The 22,825-nt window shown below is 43.9% G+C and overlaps 1 protein-coding gene across 1 annotated transcript; it reads left to right on the top strand.

The window, feature by feature from the left end:
* The first annotated feature begins 1,805 nt into the window (after positions 1-1,805).
* Positions 1,806-21,799, top strand: ccdc9 (coiled-coil domain containing 9). Its single transcript, XM_020049845.2, has 15 exons — positions 1,806-1,868; positions 2,383-2,478; positions 2,944-3,048; positions 4,793-4,954; positions 8,313-8,696; positions 8,950-9,033; positions 9,198-9,365; positions 9,643-9,827; positions 10,272-10,336; positions 12,763-12,880; positions 12,955-13,090; positions 16,953-17,493; positions 17,707-17,859; positions 18,042-18,155; positions 20,390-21,799. The coding sequence occupies exons 2-15, from the start codon at positions 2,476-2,478 to the stop codon at positions 20,392-20,394; spliced, it is 2,223 nt and encodes a 740-aa protein (XP_019905404.2). The 5' UTR covers positions 1,806-1,868; positions 2,383-2,475; the 3' UTR covers positions 20,395-21,799.
* Positions 21,800-22,825: the final 1,026 nt, after the last annotated feature.

Here is a 22,825-nt window from a genome sequence, read left to right as displayed (position 1 = left end):
GAAAGATACAAAGATTTCAAGTCTGTGTTTTAAGGTCAAGGTTGTGGAGCCAGTTAGATTAGAAATTATTGATTTGCTGTCGGTTTAAAAGATGTGAAGTGTTAAAATTTGTCAGGAAGTTGAATTTAGAGTACAGGAAATAAATATTTGGACAAAGCATGTATGAATCTCAAATCGCATATTACATACTACTAGTTCGCGGATTATGGTGAAGTACGTACTGTACTGTTTATCACAATAAACTAAAACGCTTACTTGGGACGTAAACTACCTCGTCATAAAACTGCGTCTCAACGTTCGATTATTTTGTCCCGCGTTAACATCACGCCCACGTTTGAATATTTCGCTAGACACAGTTATGCATTTTGTTAAATTGACTAACGTTCCTTATGATCCAAACCAAAAATAGCATCTATGAACTGTGTGGCTTTTGCAACACTGGCCGTTTTAATAGCTTTCAAGCCAGTAATACTAGTACTTTACTACTTGGAATAGTCATAAGAATTGAGCTATTGCTGTGAATGACATTGATGCAATAAATATAGGTGGAGATAACGGACTATTTCGTCAAGTGAAAAGACGAGATAATCGTGGAAACCCCTGTTTTACTACGCAAGGGGTTGTGATATTATTCCAAAATGCATGCACGGATGCATACTTCAAATCCACCACAAATAGTAGACCATACAGGAACATTGTCATAGGCTACTATGCTACTGTTTTCTGAACTACGCATGTATCCGGCATGCAATATAGTATGCGATTTGACATTTAGCCCATCTCTGTTCCGCCAGCATGAATCAGCTAAACCTAGCAAGTATAAGGCCATGACCCGTAGTGACCGCGACAATTACTCTTCAAGATAAAAGTTCTGGAGTGAAGACAGTAAAAACATTTATAATTGAAATTCATAAAATGTTTGTAGAAAATGTTAGCAGATAGTTTCTTTTTACAATATTTAACAGTGCAAATTTCAACTTTTAGATCACGAATAATATTATTGTATATGAACCATATGCATACAGGAGACAGCAATTATATGGTTTTAGGCTCCAAGACTGAAGTGTCAAGTCCTAGTATAGCAGTGTATGAAGTTCTTTCTTTCTCAATGTATCTTTCCGGTCTTTGTTTGGTGCCATCCATATGTTTCAGTCGATCTGTCTCGCTTAGAGTTTCTTTTGTTATAGTTCAAGTTATTTTATTAAATGTCCCCTGTTCTTCCTGTGCTTGTGTCCTGCCTCATCAACTATTACAAATAGCTAAACATTATTTCCACATCAGGCAGTCGTCCTAGAGTGTTTAGCCTTGAATGGACCCTTTTAAGCGAAACCTCTTTCAATTGTATGAAACAGAGGTCCACTTGCCGCTGCTAACAACATAGCTTCCTGCACTGACAAGTTAGTCTGTCTTTACACTAATCAACAGTCCTCTACTTCACAACACAGCTTGTTATTATTATTATTATTTATTTTTTAATGTTTAATGAGTTGTATGTGTAAATCGCTTGTATTGAGTATTAAGTGACATTATGTAACCCCATGAATGTACATAGTCCGCCACAAATTGACTTCATTTCAATGAGACACATAGCTACAGATATTTGTGTACAGTCCAAATAAGTTCACACACACAAAAAATATTTATAGTTATTATTATTTATATCACTTGTGTAATTTTTATTAATCGATGATTGTGAACATTTTAACCACAATTATAAATATACAAAGAAGACAGGACGGGACTTTTATTTTTGAAGAAAGCAACAACGCAAATCTATGATCCGGAAGTACTTTGTTTTTGTTGCCTTCTAGGTTTGGAATGCGTTGGGTCCAGCACATCGTGTGTAACTACAACTGGGTTTGATCAAGGTAATCAAGTTAGAATTCAATGCGATACTTTTTATCTTTACCTAGACCTCGTGGTTAGCAACGTTGTATTTTTTTTTTAATTAAGTCAAGAACACAGTCCCACAGGGGGGTCATTCGGGTCCTTACAGACGCGGACTCGGCCCGGTGTGGTGTGCTTACTTAAGTGTAAAGACAATTAAAAACGAGCGAAGTCAATGTTATTTACTTGTTTACGTTGTAGGAACGTTTGTTTGTATTTGCTGCAGAGTGTAGTTTGCTTGTCACACTAAACTTATTTCTGTGTTATTTGCACTCCCTAATACGCTTAAGAAGGCTTTCTAACTGCTGGACTTATTAAGGATTTATGAATTCACTTTGTCTATAACGCCTTCTCGTGTAATTATTGGCTAACCACAGCCTAAAGTGGCCTTCAGTTTTGGAACCCTAAGTTAATGCTGGACCGGCTGTTTCACATTTGCACCGACCTTTTTATATACTGCAGTGGTTATTGTGTGGTGTGTGAATATCCCTCTAGGCTGCATTTCTGATCGATCTGTTCAAAACCTACGTCGGCGGGAAGAGGTACTATTTAATACAACCACCAGTGCATAAGGACGGGCTGGAGGCCATGGTAAGTTTTAGCTTCTTTCTAAGGAAACAATTAATAAAATTAGGTAATCTTGCAAGGTATGTCATGACCCAGTACTGTACCTGTTTTAGCTACATATGTCCCGAGTTGGGCATATCCGTAGGCTAAATGGTTTGTATGGAAAGTGTTTTTTGTTGCAGAGCAGGGCAAATTAATGTAAACATGGATTTCATATTGTCTCATTCCTAACACACACATTAAGCCCTAAATGGAAGTTACTAGTTAAATACCTGTACGTATTGTTATAAACCAGCTTCATTTGCTTAATCCTACCTTTAATTTATGTATTTTGTGTTGTGATTTTGTTGTCTAATAATGTGCTTAAATGCAGACATTGCCAGAAGTATGCATACTAGCGTCTCTGAAAATGTTATAATACAAACCTTAATGTAAATCAAATGACAATACTGAAATATTCTCAGTGGATTTATTCTGGGCATTTTTCAGTCCACAGTGGTGGATCTCAAGACAAAGGAGGAGAAGGATGCTGAGCTTGACAGACGTATCGAGGCTCTGCGCAAGAAGAATGAGGCTCTGGTCCGGAGGTACCAGGTAAGAATGAGGCTTTGGTCAGGAGGTACCAGGTGAGCTCCCAAAGGATCAGAATTGGAGTCCTGCTGCAGCACCAACACCTGTGTGGCTCAGTGGGGAGACCAGGGGACAGAGGTTTAATTAGAGCAGGGGACAGAGGGTTAATTTCTCAGTGGGGAGTGCAGGCGACACAGGGTTTATTTCTCCGTTAAAAAGGTTGGGATCACTTTCCTTTCTTTTTTTTATTGTTAAGAAAAGCAAAAAAACATGAGCCCAATAAAATAACATCAAATTGGTCAGAAATACAGTGTAGACATTGTTTGTGTTGTAAATGACTATTGTAGCTGGAAACTGATGATTGGTAATGGAATATGTAGATAGGCGTACAGATGCCCATTATCGGCAATACATCACAGGTTATTGGCAACTTGTGTTTTGATGGCACGTTGTGTTTGCTAATCCCAGTTCATCGCTTTAAAAGGCTAATTGATCGTTAGAAAACCCTTTTGCGATTATGTTAGCACCACTGAAAACTGTTGTGCTGATTAAAGCCATAAACTGGTGTTCTTTACACTAGTTCAGTCTCTTCAGCATCAGCGTTTGTGGGTTCGATTACAGGCTCAAAATAGCCAGAAAAAAAAGAACATTCTTCTGAAAGTTGTTCTGAGAAATTAAAGCTGTTCCATGCTAGAAATTGGGAAGACACAGAATATGTTGTACTATGATGTGTAGTACCCCCTTCACAGAACAGTGCAAACTGTCTCTAACCAGAATAGAATGAGTGGGAGGCCCCGGTGCTCAACTGAGCAAGAGAACAAATGCATTAGAGTGTCTAGTTGGAGAAACGGACGCCTCACAGGTCCTCAACTGACAGCTTCATTAAATGGTACCCGTAAAACATCAGTCTCAACGTCAACAGTGAAGAGGCGACTCTGGGATGCTGGCCTTCTAAGCAGAGTTCTTCAACTGTCCAGTGTCTGTGTTCTTTAACACATGTTAATCTTTTCTTTTAATAGGAGAGTTTGAAAAATATTCAGTTTCTTCCCAATTTCTAGCATGGAATAGCCTTAATTTCTCAGAACAAGAATAGACTTAGGAGTTCCAGAAGAAAGTTATTTCTTTCTGGCCATTTGGAGCCTGTAATCAAACCCGCTGACGCTGAAGAGACTGAACTAGTCTAAAGGCCAGTTTTATGGTTTCTTTAATCAGCTTTTGATTAAACAGTTTTGAGCTGTGCTAACATGATCATAACAGGGTTTTCTAATGATCAGTTAGCCTTTTGATGATAAACTTGGATTAGCAAAGACAATGTGCCATTGAAACACAGGAGTGATTGTTGCTGATAATGGGCCTCTGTATGCCTATGTAGATATTCCATTGCACATCAGCTGTTTCCAGCTACAACAGTCATTTACATCATTAACTATGTCTACACTGTATTTCTGATCAATTTGGTGTTATTTTAATGGCTAAAGAATGTGCTTTTCTTTTGAAACAAGGACAATTCTAAAAGACTCCAAACATTTGAACGGTAGTAAAACATTTTTTGGGGATGCTAATAACACAAGTTCCAATTTAACAGATGTGAAATCCTACAGTCAAGTTGCAAAACACCTGTCTGACCATCTGGATGATCTGAAAATGTTGCTTGTCGTTGCTTGCTTTTCTGATGAATTTCTATTATTCATGCTTTATCTATTAGATTAGAGTGAGACACTGACGGACCTTTTTGGTATTTCTACAACCAACTCTTGTGTTTCCACAGGAAATTGAGGAGGACAAAAAAAAGGCAGAGCAGGAGGGGATTGCGGTGAAGACACACCCACCCAGGAAGGCCCGCCCCCATGACGGCCCACCAGAGGGGGACAGACGGAGGACAGAAAAAGAGAATTTCACTGTTACAATAGACCTCTCCAAACCAGCAGGGGTGAGGACAGAAATAGGAATGTTAGCACATACTACCAGGGTAAGTCAGACTAATGATGATATCAGAGTTCATTTACAAAAAAACCTTGATACGGATTGGTTATTCCCGGGACTTGTCCAATACACACACACGTGTTGTTTCTTTGAAAAGGACGTATTTTGTTAATGACCAGGGCTGCACAATATATTGAAATATTATCGAAATTGCGATTATGACAGGTGTAATGTCAAAATTGCCAACATACGTGATTTTCAGTTCCCAAAAAGTGAACGATATGCGCTTCACGTGAGGCAACGGGCATGCATCGTACGTCCGTAATTGTTCTTCTTATGGCTGCTGTAGGCATTTTTGTAGATTACTTAAATACCTGGACCAATTTTGTTTTAATACATAATGATTTATCTGTGTTAGTTTGAGTTAACACTGCACCTGCTAGTGAAGTCGTCTGCTTCAAGTAGCAAAATATACCTCAAGGGATGAGAAATGTTGTCTAACAAGCTGTGGCAACAGCACAAACATAAGCCGACGCTGCAAACGCCACTGCATTAAATTAGCAGTTAAACAAATAGTTCGACACAGGCCACACGCTCAAGTTGGTAATAAGTGTAAAATAGAAAACACTGACCTTTAACTCGATTTTCATTCAGTTCAATAGCACATTATGTAGGCTATCATCTGTATTTTTAAGTGAGATTATATACGCTGTTTACGCCCATGTTGGAAAATTGCAATAACTATTACAATAACTGTAAATGCAATATCTGTGAAAGAAATCGCGATTCAATAATTTTATCGAAATCGTGCAACCTTGTGTGCACCAAACTAAGATTATTTGAGAACATGACAATGTGTACTCAAACACGTGACCTGGAGACGACCTCCTGAGCTCTGTGTGATTATACCGTAACAAGTTTCAGATTTCAATTTCCTGTCAGGCAAACCATTCCTACCGTCTGCTGTGGCAGCTGGATGAGATTAGGGATGTCTAATGGAGAATGTTGACCTGAGATGGAGCTAAGAGCATCATTCATCTTACAGCAGCAGGGTGTGATGATATTAGCTCAGTCTGGTTTACCTGGAACAACAGGGAAGTGACAACCTGCTATGCTGTTAAAAGGGTTTCGCTTTTTCTGATTGTCTTTAAAAAAAAGTAATGACATTTTTATTATTGTGTGTTTTTTTTTTTAAGATACAGTTTTCAGAAATGTATTTATTGATTAAGATATTGGGGAACGATAGATAATTGTTACTGAAAAAACTCTGGGCTGGATTTATCACATATTGCGTTAGAACTGGAGGCAGAGGTCCAGCCCTCTGGGTCGCCGTTCTTCACTTCTTTTTTTGACACCTTTTTTTTTTTCCTTCTTAAAATTACATCTTCTTCATCCAAAACCTAATATTACATAAAGGTCACAACAGTAACACTGAAATACCACACTGATTATACATATTGCAGTTACTTAATACCATTTATTTAATGCTTTGGCCTCATGACTTGGACATTTTGTCATCATTGAAGGAAACTTGGTCACCTCTCCATGAAAACTGTTTGTTCATATTATATATTTAACAAAAATATAAATGCAACATGCAAGAATTTAAAATATTTTACTGAGATACAAAAAATAATCTGTCAACTGAAATCAATTATTTAGTACCCAAAGTATGGATGTCTCAAGTTGAGGAATACAGAGTTTACATGGGAATATATGTGGGAACACATGTTTATAAGGACAATTTCTGGGATCCTTTATTGCCGTTGTTGTAGAACTTGACACAAAGAAGTCGGAATACCCAAATTGGATCTTTATTAATTTAAGCCATAACATTATGACCACTGAGAGGTGAAGTGAATAACACTGATAATCTCGTTATCATGGCACCTGTCAGTGGGTGGGATATATTATGCAGCAAGTGAACATTCTGTCCCCAAAGTTGATGTTTTAGAAGCAGGAAAAATGGGCAAGCGTAAGGATCTGAGCGACTTTGACAAGGGCTAAGTTGTGATGGCTTGACGACTGGGTCAGAGAATCTACAAAACTGCCGTCTTTGTGGGGTGTTCCTGGTCTGCAGTGGTCAGAGTCATCAGAAGTGGTCCATGGAAGGAAAAGCTGTGAACCGGCGACAGGGTCATGGGTGGCCAAGGCTCATTGATGCACGTGGGATGTGAAGGCTGGCCCTTATGGTCTGATCCAACAGACAAGCTACTGTACATAAATGTGCTGGACAGGTCTGATCCATGGAGGCCCCACCTCGCAACTTACAGAACTTAAAGGATCTGCTGCTAATGTCTTGGTGCCAGATACCACAGCACACCTTCAGAGGTCTAGTGGAGTCCATGCCTCGACGGGTCAGGGCTGTTTTGGCAACATAAGGGGGACCTACACAATATTAGTCAGGTGGTCACAATGTTATGGCTGATTGTTGAATATGCAGGACGCCTCCGTCCCAATCAAATTCCACAGACTACTTGCTCGTTAGAGCTCTTACCATGACTTAATGGGATCCAGGTTTAATAGGGTCCAGGGGATAGGAATCCACTCGCATTTCCAGGGGGCCCCTGCCCTTCCCAGGGCCCTAAATGTCCATTCCAGTGATGTATCTGTGCGTCACTGGAAACAACTAAAACGCCTTGTCATTTGTGTGGCTCCATCTGTGAATATGTTTTTTTCCACTTCCATCATTATATTCCCAAGCTTCAGCTTGATGATACAATACGCTGTATATTCAGATGGGTAAAAGTTCAATCAGTACATTCTATAGAGGTACATGCAAATCAGTAGCTGTGGTTGTGTCCCAAATGCTATGCTGTGCATACTACTTAATGCACTAGTTTTGACCAGGGCCTATGGAGCCCAGGTAACGAGTAGCGGAAGTACCATCTGGCTGCTGAATGGGGACGCTGTCGAGCCATTTGTGTTCCTGAAGATAATTACAGTACGTGCAGCCTCCTTTCAGGCAGCCTGTTTTTTTAATCAGCCTCCTGTTGACTGGAGAGACCGGCTGAAGTGCATTTTAATCAAAGCCTGTTGAGATCTTGTCGGGCCCAGATGGTCCCCACCACTGTGATCCACCCCACTTTATCGCCATTAAGGTCACTTACTCTGTTAAGGAGGGATTTGTTGAGGGCGCTCTGGTTTTTGCCTTGAATGCCCCCGGGCTGATTGGATCATGAAATGGATCCATATAAGAGTAAAAATCGCAGACGCCTAAGACTTTGGGCGAGTTTTCGTCGAACGTTTGACATTCCCGTAGACCCCTGTTGGCACGAGGACGGGCATATACGGGTTTGCTTTTCCCCCTGTGTGTTTAGTTTGGTCGTGGTGGATCTAATCAAAGTGCATGTTCTCCCCTGCAGGAGAAAAGGGTGATTAATGAATGGAAAAAAGGGCCGCCCAGAGGCAGGCGGGACTCCGAGGAGGGAGACGCCCCTAAACAGCTGGACGATAGCCCCCCCCAGAGGGCCGGTTCCGGACGGCTCGGCAGGGGTGGGCAGCGAGGGCCCGGGCAGCGGCAGGAGAGGAGGGAGCATCGTCCTGACAGACCTCTAGCCGACCCACGGCAGGCCCATGACAGAGCTCCAAGAGACGACCGAGGTCCGGGCCTGGAGGGGCCGGGGGAGGCGCCGGGGGAGGCTCATGGTCGAGGTGCACCACGGGGAGGGAGGAGAGGAAGAGGGGGAAGAGGCGGAAGAGAGAGGGAAGATGGAGGCGGACCACCGGGTGGGGACAGGAAGTCTAAGGTCTGTGTGGACGAAGGCTGTGTGGATGTGACAGGTTGAATGGCTTTAGCCCTCATTTCTGCGTTGACTGTTGGACCTTTAGGTTAGGACTATCTAATAGGCAGAGAAGTCCATACTTTGGTCATTAGAGGATAAGAAAAACCAATGCATTGCTATGCTGAACCACTTTTGTGTCTGTTCATATAGTTGTGAAATGGAGTAAAGGAGTTGTTCTCTTTGTTCATTCTAAAATATGTTACGTTCTCCGTTGGAGGAATGGGAGGAGAAAAGGAGGCAGAACATTGAGAAGATGAACGAGGAGATGGAGAAGATTGCTGAGTATGAACGAGGACAACGGGTAAATACTGTAGGGAAATGGGTTGTAAATCTGATTACAGTGTGGTCACTTCATGACTGTCTAGCAGTGAAGGTATGAGAGAGGGAGTATAAAAATGTATACAGTCTGGTAGGAAAGTTATGAGGTAAATGGAGTGTAAAAATGCTTTTTGAAATCCCATGTAGCCCACTGAAGGGGACAAGCCCATCCGTAACTTCCTGGATGATCCGCGGCGCTCCGGGCCAGTTCCGGACGTGGACCGCAAAGACGGCAGCCGCCGGCATGTCCGGAACTGGGGAGGACTGGACTTCGACAATGTGAAGACCGGGTCTGAGCTGGAGAAGGAGTGGACTGTGAGTATTCTGCTGTCTGAAGGGCATCAATGACCCGTTTTTTTCCCTCTGGGTTTAAATAAAAAATTTAATACAAATAAAAAGTAATTGAAAATTGCCAACCAAGTTTGTAAATGGAATCACTGGACGAGGTGATCTTAATATGAGGTAGAGTGTGATGCTGCATTTGGTTTATCAGCTCATAATGTCTTTCGTTTGTCTACTCTTCATCCTGCTGTCGCTGCCCTTCTCCCGCCTCTGTCATGCTGTCAATCATGCGACCCATAATCCTCTCCAGAGTCGGAGGCCCGGCGGCCACAAGGGCTCCGTGGATATGACGATGTCCATGACGGGCCGCGAGCGCGCCGAGTACCTCCGCTGGAAGAAGGAGCGTGAGGAGATTGACGAGGAGCGTCTGGCCAGACACAGGAACGCCACTGGCCAGTGGAGACGGGAATGGGACGCCCAGAAGACTGACACCATGTGAGTGGCCTGGGGTGACCTCTGCCCCCACAAGACGTTCCCTGATCGCAACTTGCTCAGAAACGCCGGCAGCCAAGGCTTGATTCACTAAACGCCTCGTCCGCAGACGATTACTGACCCAACCCAGGCAGTGTACAATGAAAAGATGACTACACCTCCAAAATGACATGCTATTTCCCGGTCCAGCGTGGTCCAGAAAGCCACCGGAGCAAGATTAGTGAATTTGATTGTTAGCAGAACATGACCAGGGTTAAAAAACATAACACCAAATCCATTAAACCTGCCCTGCCTGCCTCCCCGCTGTAGGTCCATATAGATGTGTGTTGGTAAGGCTGGTCGGAGTTCTGGCCGTGTGCGGACAGGCATGTGTTGACCGGTGGCCTGCTAATGTACTGTGACTTGGTGTGAACCTCCAGGAGGTCTGACGCTGCTGTGCTTTCACAGGTTTAAGGAGGACCCAGCTGTAGCTGCAGAGGCCATGCAGCCTGACAAGGGAGGCAGCAGGAGAGGCAAGTCAAACCCCACCCCCGTTCCCCGTCTCTCTCTCTGTGCTGAGGTGTGACACAATCACAGATGGGCACAGACGTCTCATATCCGCACTGTCATGTTCCTATTTGTACACGGCACACTCTGTCATGCTTTGACTCTGGTGGGTTTTGTGGTAGGTCAGTGGGCGGGGTGGGGGCGGGGGCTCTGTGTATTGCGTGACGTTCCTCTGTGTCCTCCCCACAGCCAGGGGACGTGGCTCCCGCACAAAGCCTCGCGGCGGGGCCTCAGGTTAGCCAAGCATGTGACCGGAGTTTGTGTGTGTTCCGCCTGTGTGTTGTATCCATTGCAGTATCCGACGCACTGCTTCTGATCGGGGCCCAAGTAGCGCACCGAGTACCTAATAGATGTGACTCTTGGGAAAGGGCTGACTTCCCAAGTGTATGCCCTGCCTCTTAAATGCTCTCCCAAGGGGGGGGTGTGTGTGTGTGTGTGTGTGTGTGTGTGTGTGTGTGTGTGTGTCACAGTGGTGTCTTCCAGTTGTTAAGTGTTGCCCGGCAAGTGGGTGAAGAACATTGTTATTTACAGGAATGATCTGGCTAGCAGATACACTATAAGGACTGGCAACACTTTTATGTGGAGTTGGTTGAATGTGTAGGAGGGTTTGGTTAAAGTCTTAGTTATGGATTTCTTGGCTGCATACTGTAGAGATAACCATGGTCCAGAAGGAGCCAACAAAGTGATCTTTTTGTTGGAAGTGAGATATCAGAGGTGGGATTTAAAATAATTTCAAAGGCAATATACCACTGGTTAATTCTATGGGTTTGATTATCTGGATTACTTTTTTCTCTTTATAACTTTATTCTCTTTATACATCAGTAAACCTGCATGTCATACTGGTGACAGTCTCATTTACTTTTATCCTGATTACACTTTTACACACTTAAAACCAAATCAATTTGGCCCCTTCTTGAACTCTGTTTTGTCCTCTGTGACCGATACAATACTCATCACTGTGGCCATTATGCTCTGGGAAACTGTCCGTCCCTGCATACACAATACCAGACTCACTGGGAAACTGTCCGTCCCTGCATACACAATACCAGACTCACTGGGAAACTGTCCGTCACTGCATACACAATACCAGACTCACTGGGAAACTGTCCGTCCCTGCATACACAATACCAGACTCACTGGGAAACTGTTCGTCCCTGCATACACAATACCAGACTCACTGGGAAACTGTCCGTCCCTGCATACACAATACCAGACTCACTGGGAAACTGTCCGTCCCTGCATACACAATACCAGACTCACTGGGAAACTGTCCGTCCCTGCATACACAATACCAGACTCACTGGGAAACTGTCCGTCCCTGCATACACAATACCAGACTCACTGGGAAACTGTCCGTCCCTGCATACACAATACCAGACTCACTGGGAAACTGTCCGTCCCTGCATACACAATACCAGACTCACTGGGAAACTGTCCGTCCCTGCATACACAACACCAGACTCACTGGGAAACTGTCCGTCACTGCATACACAATACCAGACTCACTGGGAAACTGTCCGTCACTGCATACACAATACCAGACTCACTGGGAAACTGTCCGTCCCTGCATACACAATACCAGACTCACTGGGAAACTGTCCGTCCCTGCATACACAATACCAGACTCACTGGGAAACTGTCCGTCACTGCATACACAATACCAGACTCACTGGCACCAACTTCCTTTTAGGCAGTTCCGCACGTCACCCCAGCTTGTTCCTTAATGTCTGCCTACCTAATAGAAATATGCACTTTGGTAGATGCCTTACACTGCTCTTTACTAAAGTAAACACAACCCTTGGCTGCAAAGGATTCTCAGAGGTAAAAAAGTTCTGCCTGCAGCATCATGCTATGGGGCTGCTTGTCTTCAGCGGGGTAGGGTCTCGTCAGGACAGAGGGGACAGTGAATAGCTCCAAATATAATAATATTTTCCCGCAAACTCTACTGCCCTCTGCTAGAGATCTAAAGTTAAAGAAGAATTTCACCTTTCAACAAAACTATCTGAAGCGTACAACAAAATACACCAAGCAATGGCTTGAAAAGGGAAGATCCATGTCATGAAATGGCCAAGTCAGAGCCTGGACCGCAATCCTATAGAAAGTCTATAAACGGATCAAAAAAGGCATGCACAGGAGATCCCACCACAGTTTGACTCTTCATAACCCGGCAGTTCGCCCTAATCATAACCCGGCAGTCCGCCCTAATCATAACCCGGCAGTCCGCCCTAATCATAACCCGGCAGTCCGCCCTAATCATAACCCGGCAGTCCGCCCTAATCATAACCCGGCAGTTCCTCGTGATCAGTAATAGATAAATAGCTGCATCTCAATTAACCCCTTTTCCCTCTAAACATTGAAACACCACCGTTCTAATACAAACTCTCTTCCACAGATGATGTGAAAAGGCCTCCTCAGGCGCCAACATTCGGAGACTTCCTCGGGCAGGGCAGAGGACCCCGGGAGGGGGACCGCGGTCGGGGGAGGGAACGAGGACCGAGACAGAGCTACAGGTACAGCCTCTCCTCCATCGTAGGCTAGCTTTGGTGTGTGCGTTCCTTTTTCACTGATTGAATGTCTTTGATAGCATGCACGATAACCGCTGGGAGGGAGAGAAGGAGGACCACGATGAGAAGGAGAAGCAGGACGATGAGAAGGAGAAGCCCAAGAAAGAGAGAACTGTGAAAAAAGAACAGAAGCCCAAAGTTTCCTCATCACAAAAGGTTTGTCGTAAACAAGGCGTCTAAACCTGTCAGTGGGTGGAATATATTAGGCAGCAAGTGAACATTCTGTCCTCAAAGTTGATTTGTTAGAAGCAGGTAAAATGGGCAAGTGTAAGGATCAGAGCAACATTGACAAGAGCCAAATTGTGATGGCTAGACGACTGGGTCAGAGCATCTCCAAAACTGCAGCGCTTGTGCGGTGTTCCCAGTCTGCAGTGGTCAGTACCTATCAAAAGAGGTCCAAGGAAGGTAAAGCGGTGAACCAGCGACAGGGTCATGGGCGGCCAAGGCTTAATGATGCATGTGGGGAGCGAAGGCTGGCCCTTGTGGTCCAGTCCAACAGATGAGCTACTATAGCTCAAATTGCTGAAAAAGATAATGTTGGTACTGATAGAAAGGTGTCAGAACTCACAGTACATTGCAGTTTGTTGTGTATGGGGCTGCGTAGCCCATGCTGACCCCTGTCCCCTGCCGAAAGCGCCTACAATGGGCATGTGAGCATCAGAACTGGACCACAGAGCAATGGAAGAAGGTGGCATGTTCTAATTAATCGAGTTCAAGATGTTTACTTGCCCTCCAAATTCCCCAGATCTCAATCCAATTGAGCATCTGTGGGATTTGCTGGACAAACAGGTCCGATCCATGGAGGCCCCACCTCGCAACTTACAGGATTTAAAGGATCTGCTGCTAAAGATTTGGTGCCAGATACCACAGCACACCTTCAGAGGTCTAGTGGAGTCCATGTCTTGACGGGTCAGGGCTGTTTTGGTGGCAAAAGGGGGACCAACACAATATTAGGAGTGTGTGTGCATGTTCGAGGATCTCTTGATACCAAGCAAAGGTCAGGTAGACCCAGGAAGATTTCAGCTAAAACTGCCATAAGTATTGTTTGGGATACAAAGGAAAAACCCACAGGTAACCTCAGGAGAAATACAGGCAGCTCTGGATTAAAGACGATGTGGTTGTTTCAAGGAGCACAATACGACAATCCTTGAACAAAAATGAGCTGCGTGGTCGAGTTGCCAGAAAGAAGCCTTTACTGCGTCAATGCCACAAAAAAGCCTGGTTACAAAATGCCTCACAACACCTGGACACGCCTCACAGCTTCTGGCACACAGTAATATGGAGTGTCTTGACCAAAATAGAGCCCACAACCGTAAGCACTTTGTTTGGAGTGGGGTCATCAAGGCCTACAGTGAACAGAATACCATCTCCACTGTGAAGCATGGTGTTGGCTCACTGATGTTTTGGTGGTATATGAGCTCTAAAGGCACGGGGAATCTTGTGAAAATTGATGGCAAGATGAATGCCGCATGTTATCAGAAAATACTGGCAGACAATTTGCAATCTTCTGTATGAAAGCTGCGCTTGGGACGCTCTTGGACTTTCCAGCACAACAATGACCCTAAGCACAAGGCCAATTGAACCTCCAGTGGTTACAACAGGAAAAGTTGAAGGTTCTGGAGTGGCCATCACAGTCTCCTGACCTTAATATCATCAAGCCACTCTGGGGAGATCTCAAATGTGCGGTTCATCCAAGATGACCAAAGACTTTGCATGACCTGGAGGCATTTTGCAAAGATGAATGGGCAGCTATACTACCTGCAAGAATTTGGGGCCTCATAGACCACTACTACAAAAGACTGCACGCTGTAAATGATGCTAAAGGGGGCAATACACAGTATTAAGAACTAAGGGTTTGCTGACTTTTGGACATTGGACAGGTCATTTTTTTCTTTGCCATGTTTTGTTTTATGATTGTGCCATTCTGTTATGACCTACAGTTGAATGTGATTCCCATAAGAAATAAAAGACGTGTTTTGCCTGCTCACTCATGTTTTCTTTACAAATGGTACATACATTACCAATTCTCCAAGGGTATGCAAACTTTTGAGCGCAACTGTATGTACAGTGGGTATAGAAAAGAATCACCCCCATTTAAAATAATCACATTTTGTTGCTTTGCAGCCTGAAATGAAGACGGATACAGTTTTTGTTTCATTCGGCTGTATTAATCAGTGCAACTTATAACATCCAAGTGAAAGATATAACACCAACATGTCAGAAAAAATTTGAAAAATAAACAAACATAATCACTGAGTTGGAAAAAGGATCACCCCCTTGTGTCAGTATTTTGTTGAACCACCTTTTGCTTTAATTACAGCCTTTAGTCTGTTGGGATATGTCTCTACTGACTTTGCACATCTAGACGTTGCAATATTTGACCACTCTTCTTTGCAGAACTGCTCAAGTTCAGTTAAATTTGATGGTGACCGTTTGTGGACTGCTGTCTTCAAGTCATTCCACAGATTTTCAATGGGGTTTAAGTCTGGGCTCTGACTAGGCCATGCAAGGACATTCACCTTTTTCTCCTTCAACCACTGTGTGGTCAGTTTAGCTGTGGGTCATTGTCATGTTGGAAGGTAAATCTTCTTCCCATTGACAAATTTCTGACAAGTGCTCCAGTCCCTGCTGCAGAGAAACAACCCAATAACATGATATTACCACCTCCATGCTTTACTGTAGGAATTGTGTTATTTGGATGGTGAGCTGTATTGGATTTTTGACACATATCCAAATAATTCAATTTTAGTCTCATCTGACCATAACATCTTTTTCCAAGTGGCCTTAGAATCTTCAAGGTGCGTTTTGGCAAAGCTCAGTCGTGACTGCATGTGGTCTTTCTTGAGGAGTGGCTTTTTTTTTTGCAACCCTCCCATACAAGCCACATTCGTGGAGAATTTGTGATAATGTTGTCACATGCACACAATGACCACTCTTTGTCATGAATTCCTGCCACTGCTTCAGAGTTGCTGTAGGCCTCTTGGTAGCCTCTCTGACCAGTTTCCTGCTGGCCTTTTCATCCAGTTTGGAGCGACGTCCTGACCCAGGGTTGTACCAAATACCTTCCACTTCTTAATAATAAACTTCACTGTGCTTCTAGGCACTGATGAAGCCTTTGAATTTTTTTTTATCCATCTCCTGACTTCAACTTTATCCCGGAGATCTTTTGACAATGCCTTGCCACCCATAGTTGATTGTTTTCTTCAGTTGCACTACCAAGGACTGAAATGCTTCAGGAAAAGCTTGTTTCATGCTGAGCTAATCAAAATGACCACAGCTGATCACAGTTGAAAGTCAATTGGCTTTGTGTGCTATTGAGAAGGTTATTAACTACACCTGGTTGGGTTTACAAGTCATTTTTAGGGGGTGATTATTTTTCCAACTCAGTGATTGTGTTTTTAATTTGTACATTTTTGGTTGGTATTATATCTTTCACTTGGTCAAGTTTTAAAGGGGGGTGATTCTTTTCTATACCCACTGTGTGTGTATGTGTATATGTATGTGTGTATATATTTATATATACAATATATATGAATAGTCATTTTGGTCGTCTGGGTTATCCATTTGTGCATCATCTGAGCCTGTATTCAGTACAGCAGGCTGTGTTTTACCATAGTAAACTTGAGTTAGGCCAATGTCTGAACATTATTGTCATATATATATTTCTTTTTTTTAAGTAATCTGAATGAATGCTTTATAGCCTAATTATTTGACAAGAAATAGTCATAACAGTTGTAGTATATTTAGTTATTGATGTATACTTACACTAGACCTTTTTGAAATGGAACTCCATTTGTCCTTTTCAATTAAAATAGTCATTTGATACATGGTACACATTGAAGAAGAGAAAAAAAAAAAAAAATGTATTAAAGCATATATATACATTTTAATAGATTTTGACTTTACAAAAAGCCAACAACACAGTGACTCTTCACAGGACTTCACCAGAGCCCAAGTCAGCTTGTGTTATTTTTAAACGTTGTCTCATTCAGACGTGACTGCTTCTTTTTCCTCTTAGATAGAGGAGAAGAGGAGTGACGCTGAGGAGGATGACGATGAGTGGTCTGATGTGGAGGGGGGCGAGGAGGAGGAGGTGGAGGACGAGGCACAGGAGGAGAGGGGAGAGGATGTCCAGTCCCCAAAGAAGGCACCTCGCTCAGAAATGGCAGCCGGGAAGTCCGTCCCCGTCTCTCCCCCTCCGTCCGTCCCCGTCTCTCCCCCTCCCTCCGCCCAGCAATCTGAAGCCTCTCCCAAAGAGCAACGCCCCCTTCGGCCCCAAGTCAACATCACCTCACCGCCCGAGACCCAGGATTCCTCAGAGTGCCCCAAGCCCCTCAGCCCCTTCTCTCCGCTGGATGGCCACCAGCCCGTCACGGACTGGGGGGAGGAGATGGAGATGCAGTCGCCCCGGAGCAGCATGGGGGAGAGCCCCCTGAAACCCCCCAGCGCTGAGGGGAGTCCGGCCCAGGCCAAGGTCCAGGAGGACAGCCGTCGTTCCAGCCTCGACTCCAGTCCCTCCAAGCTGGCCGAGACAGAAAAGGAGAGGGACATGCAGACAGGTACTGACAGGGCTCCCGGTAGAGAGAGCTGTACCCTGGTTAGTTTAGTGGTATTGTATTGATGTATGGGATATTCCAGGGAATCTGGTGTGCTGTTGAATATGCGGCCATTTGAATTCCGCCTCAACCTCCAGAGTGGATTAGGGTCGACACCGAGGCCTTGATGTTTAACTTTTGATGCTCAGGTTGTACTTCATCTTCCCTTTCTCTCAGTGGTGGTCACGGTTGCTGTTCCTTCGGAGGAGACTCTGATTCAGGAAGCCCCTGTTCCATCATCAGAGCCTGTCTACTCGCCCACTGACCCCCATGAGGAAGAGGTGGTCGTCACCCCCCCTGGCCAGGAGACAGCTGCCACCCCCACAGGCGGTAAATATCACGCCTTACGGTGTCCAGTGTGCTTTTGTTAGTGCTGAATTGGAGACACTCACATAGTGCTGAAATACACACTGTGTCAAACGGCAGGGAAGCGGTGTTGTCACATCATCTAATGATTTGGTTTTTACAGACACCTGAAGACTGTAGTAAATTTTTTCTATGATTTTCCTCAGAACAATCTGACCCAGATAACGACTCGGCGCCAGTCCGGGAGACTGACCCCAACTCGTCTGAGCCTGCCGTGACCGTGGAGACGACTTCTGACACTTTGGAGCAGCCATCCTCAGGTGTGGTTCACATCACTGACTTTGAGACAGTGACTTTCTGTAAGAAGTCCCCGAGTCGCGCCGAGCACTAACCAACTTCCCTGCTCCTTCCCTGTCGGTCTGTTTCCTGTTGTTGTTCCACCACTCACCCCTGCCCTTTGTGTCCAGTACATGCCCTTTGTGTCCAGTACAATGCCGGGAGGCTGGCTGGCATTACCCCAGAATCCACATCATCTGCCCCTGGGATTGAGCATGGGCAGGTCTTGCGTTTCTCTGCTCTCTGTCTGTCTCTCCACCAAATCTGATGCCAAACTCCTCCCCGTTGACCTCTGCTCCCGGCACACTGAATATGCTAACCTTTACGATTGTTTCCGCAACTCACTGTGTGAAGACTTGCCATTTCCCTGCTGGACACGGGGTTCTCTTTTGGGTCCTCCCTCTCATTTCTATGTTTTGGGAATGCGTTTGACCATGCATGCTACCACCCTGTCTCCAACCTGAATGGGCGGGACGGCATTCGCTTCCAGTTTTATTATTTGCTTTGTTAATTGTGCAACTAACATGGATGAAGAGTGGCTGAGAAGGATGAGAATTACATTTTCCCTTCCTTTCATTTCTCTTCTCTTTGCTGCCTGCTTCTTAATCTGATATGTGTTTGGCTAAGACTTATGACGAGGCCTGGGATGGAAACCAATTAACCAGAGCCAGACATCCATTGGACTTGACATTACTCCCACGTGAAACATCCAGTGTCTGAAATGTGTTGTTTGCCCTCTGTGTGTCTTATGCATTTGATCCATCATCAAAGCCTCATTGTCTCCACGGTGACATCCTTCATGTTGAACAGCATCTCTTTAAATGAGTTTGGCACTGACTAAGACGGTAGTACGGTAAAAGGGGAAAACTGCAAATAAATGCCAAGGGCCGGTGTGGTTGGATAGGCTGATATAAAATAAACCACACCGGAATTTGCCATTGAAACAGGGGAAACCATGGTGGGTTTTGGATGTGTGTCTTTGCATGTGAGTGATTATGGTGGGTACGTGTGTTTGACATTGAGGCATGATGGCATCATGGCAATGTGAAGTTAGATGTTCCTCTTCCGGAGTTCCTGTCTGTCGGGGACCAGTCTGCCTGGCGCGGCAGTGTGATTGTTACGGTGTCTTGTGTTACGTGCATGAAGCAGGGAATGAACAAGAATCTCTCTGTAAAAATGTGTTGCTTTTATAAAGCTTAGGTTTATAAAAACAAGAGTCGAAGGTTTTAACATAGAATGGAGCATTTAAGTGCTACTACATATTTCCTTGGATCTGTATGTATGTATCTGTATTTTCTTTTTGTTCATTTAATGTTAAAGCCATTGCAGCCTCTTTTTACCTGAGAGCATAGGGCATTTAAAACAAAACTATTGACAGCCATATTTGGGCATCACATTCTTATCACGCTTCAATGAGGGGAATAGACATCACGCTTATTGTTGTTTTTCTCATAGAAGCCCTTGTGGGGGGGAACCTCCCATTGTTATCATTAGGCTTCTCCTTCCAACCCATTAAGTGTCTCTCTGTGGTGATAATCATCACAGCCTAATGGCTGGGCGTGTTTGCCAAACTGCACGCTGTTCCCTAGATGCCACACTACTTTGGCTCGTAGCCCTTTCGGCCCATGTCAAATGTAGTGCAACACTTTGGGGCGGGAGGCCCAACACGGGTTTCAAAGGAGATGCTGACTACACCAGATCCGATTAGTGGGTATCAGTGGTGAAATACGGGAAGAAGAGGCCCAATTAGTGCTGAAAGGCTTTTATGAGGAAATTAGCTACAGCCTGATTGATAAATGATGGGTTGGATGCAGTGGAAATCGTTTTGAACTATGGGCCTGATTTGATAAGTGACTCACTGAGATCTTTGATGTTTCTGAGTCTAGGGAGTCTGATATTGGTCCGTGAAAGGACTGTTACCCAATACTGCATTAAATAGGCAATCAAGTGAGCGTTTTTAGACATGGCTGTATGGGTGTAGCTGTCCTGTCAGCGGTGTGTATCTAGGCTGAAGTAGCTTAGGTGTAGTTACTGTGTGCACAGTACATATTAATTCTCTCATACATTCAAATAGAATTTTCGCAAATGAGACTTCTCATGTGGAGGGATTATACGAGACAGGTACCATTCCATGCCATGCGACCTGCGTGGGTGCATGAGGCAGCTTGCAGAACAGTGACCCCCCCCCCCCCCCATTCCCTCTGTTCTCTATCGACAGGCTGAGAGCTGCACTGGGAAATTGACATTGCAATGCTAGTGGTTCACAGATGATGGCAGGATGAGGGGAGAAGAGAATGTGGGAGGAAGGAGGAGTGGACCCTGTGGAACACGATTGGAGCCACCCTCACAGACAAACCAGGAGGGGCGTGGTCAGCCACCCGGCCTTCAGACCTCTCCTCAGCAATTACACACTTGTGGTCTTCACTGTTGGACTGTGAGCTGCTCCTTGCATGTAATATAGTAATGCTTTCATTCATTGGATCCAACATGGTGAATGTCTCAGGCTGTATGGCCACCCGAAACAAGATGTTATGATTGTGTCAAGTGAACAAAACCCTGATTTGTATATCGTTTCAAAGATTTGTCATTTAAACACTTAGGTAGCTTGAAGACTCACAAATATGAAATGCTGTCTTTTGGAAGGCCAAAGAGACTGTTAATCCAGTTCAACATGGCAAAATGGCATTTTTGGCATGCGAACAGTTTCGGAGCATTTTCTTTCCAGAATGTTTACATTTGATTGAAAAACACCTTATGCTTATCTTTTAATAACCTGTAAAGTTTCTCAAGACCCCCCTCACCCAAAACGTGTCCTCCCCATGTACAAGCTGAATTAGGTTTGTGGATGCGGTTGTAGTACATTTTGTTGGCCATACAACGTTTGTCATGATTCTGATCATGTGAACAAAATGTAAGCTCAATTTTGCCTCCTAATGATTGTGAAAACGTTTGTTTGTATTTGGTTTGCCGGGAAAAGCTAAATGTTTTTTTAAGTGGGGCATGCTGTACTTAACCGAGCACAGGGGCATCAGGTGACCCTGAAAATGTTTGACCTTCCAAAGTTCTTTTTTTTTTTGTTTGTTATGAGCTGGATGGCCATAGGCCTTTCTTAAGCTGCATACTTTTTAATTAAGGCGCATCAGAACATGTACCTCAGTAGAGCATTTGTTTTACTGGTTTGCCTGCTCTTGGTTATGAAATCATGCTCTGATTGAACAATGCTTTATTTTTTTTTAATTGAAGGAATGAAAAGGTAAATATGAAATGAAGATGATATATCATGAACCTGAGTACATGCAATAAGTAGCCTATAGTTATTTTTTTTATCATTTAAACATTCCAATGTTTTGTGTGGGGGGGAAAAGGCATCTGCTGCTTTTTAAGTTGACTTCAGATATTATCGTTCATTTCCGTTTCGGATTATTTTAGCGATGTAACGGAAGCTTTCAATTTCTGTCAGTTGTATGGCTTCCCTTACCATATGAAACTGCATTATAGGTTTGTTTTGGGATTGGAGTGCATCTAAACTAGCATGATGAGAACTTTTTTTGCTTCTGTTTATCCGTTGACCACCATGAATTTATTGTCCCAACATAATGACATTATCAATTAAAAAGATTGCTTTTAATGTTTATTTCCTTTAATTTTGTGTATTATGTCTAAATGCGGTATAATTTGCCAGAAAACACATTCGCGGTAAGTCTAAACTCAAACAACAAACTAGTGTATTGTTTGCCAGTTGTGTAGGCTACCATTTTTAGCGATTAATTATGTTTCTATATATCTGAACTTGAAAGTCTAGAGCAGAGGTGTCAAACCGGTTCCACGGAGGGCCGAGTGTCTGCAGGTTTTTGCTCTCTCCTTGTACTTGATTGGTTAATTAGGTCACTGATTGGTTAGTTTCTACCCTCACCTGGTTGTGTAGGTATGAACTAGGAACCGATTTATAGGAAAAACCAAAAACCTGCAGACACTCGGCCCTTTGTGGAACCGGTTCGACACCTGTGGTCTAGAGTCTGACCGAGAAAGCGCCTATAGGTTAATTTAGTTAATACTATGGCTTTTAAAACGACTGCTCTATCACCAAGAGCAAACATCTGAATACAGATGAAGTAGGGATACCTCCATTATTTTATACTTTACCATAATGAGACTAGATTTAGTTTAATTGTATTGATCTCCAATGGCACATTTGTTGTGGTAGTCTGTGATCGTCATTGAGAAATTATTATCCAATCGTCATGCTTTTATAGTTTTTGCTCCGCCCCTATGGATCCCTTTAAATTGTAAGCTGTCCTGTATTTAGCTAGTGCACCACAGAAACACTGTCCAGTTCTTTTGGAGGGTTGTAGCGGTGTCCCATGTCGTAGGATACCAATAAGCAGTGGAGGACTGACCGCATTTCCCACGCCCACCGGACTTGAAGGGGAAATACAGAATTTGGGGTTATTGGACGCTGTTAACTGAACACATTCAGCGCAAGAACAAGAATATAACCACTACAGCCGCAGGATGAAAGCCAACAAACAAGTTACCAAGGTGAAGCAGAACGGGGACATGAACAGGAGGCCGAGCTATCCCGGGGACCAGCGAGTTAAACATGCCAACCTAACCACAAAGGTTTGGGTAAAAGTAGCGATGGCAATTGCTTATT

The sequence above is a fragment of the Esox lucius genome, chromosome 1 (genome assembly GCF_011004845.1).
Source record: "Esox lucius isolate fEsoLuc1 chromosome 1, fEsoLuc1.pri, whole genome shotgun sequence".
NCBI lineage: Eukaryota > Metazoa > Chordata > Actinopteri > Esociformes > Esocidae > Esox > Esox lucius.
Note: the sequence above shows the minus strand (reverse complement) of the source record. Positions and strands in the feature narration are given on the sequence as shown.

Bases quoted from the DNA above. Each gene is read 5' to 3' on its own strand.
- ccdc9 (XM_020049845.2), top strand. The intron at 9,034-9,197 runs GTAAATACTGTA...AATCCCATGTAG, and splicing joins AGTATGAACGAGGACAACGG to CCCACTGAAGGGGACAAGCC. The intron at 9,366-9,642 runs GTGAGTATTCTG...AATCCTCTCCAG, and splicing joins AGCTGGAGAAGGAGTGGACT to AGTCGGAGGCCCGGCGGCCA.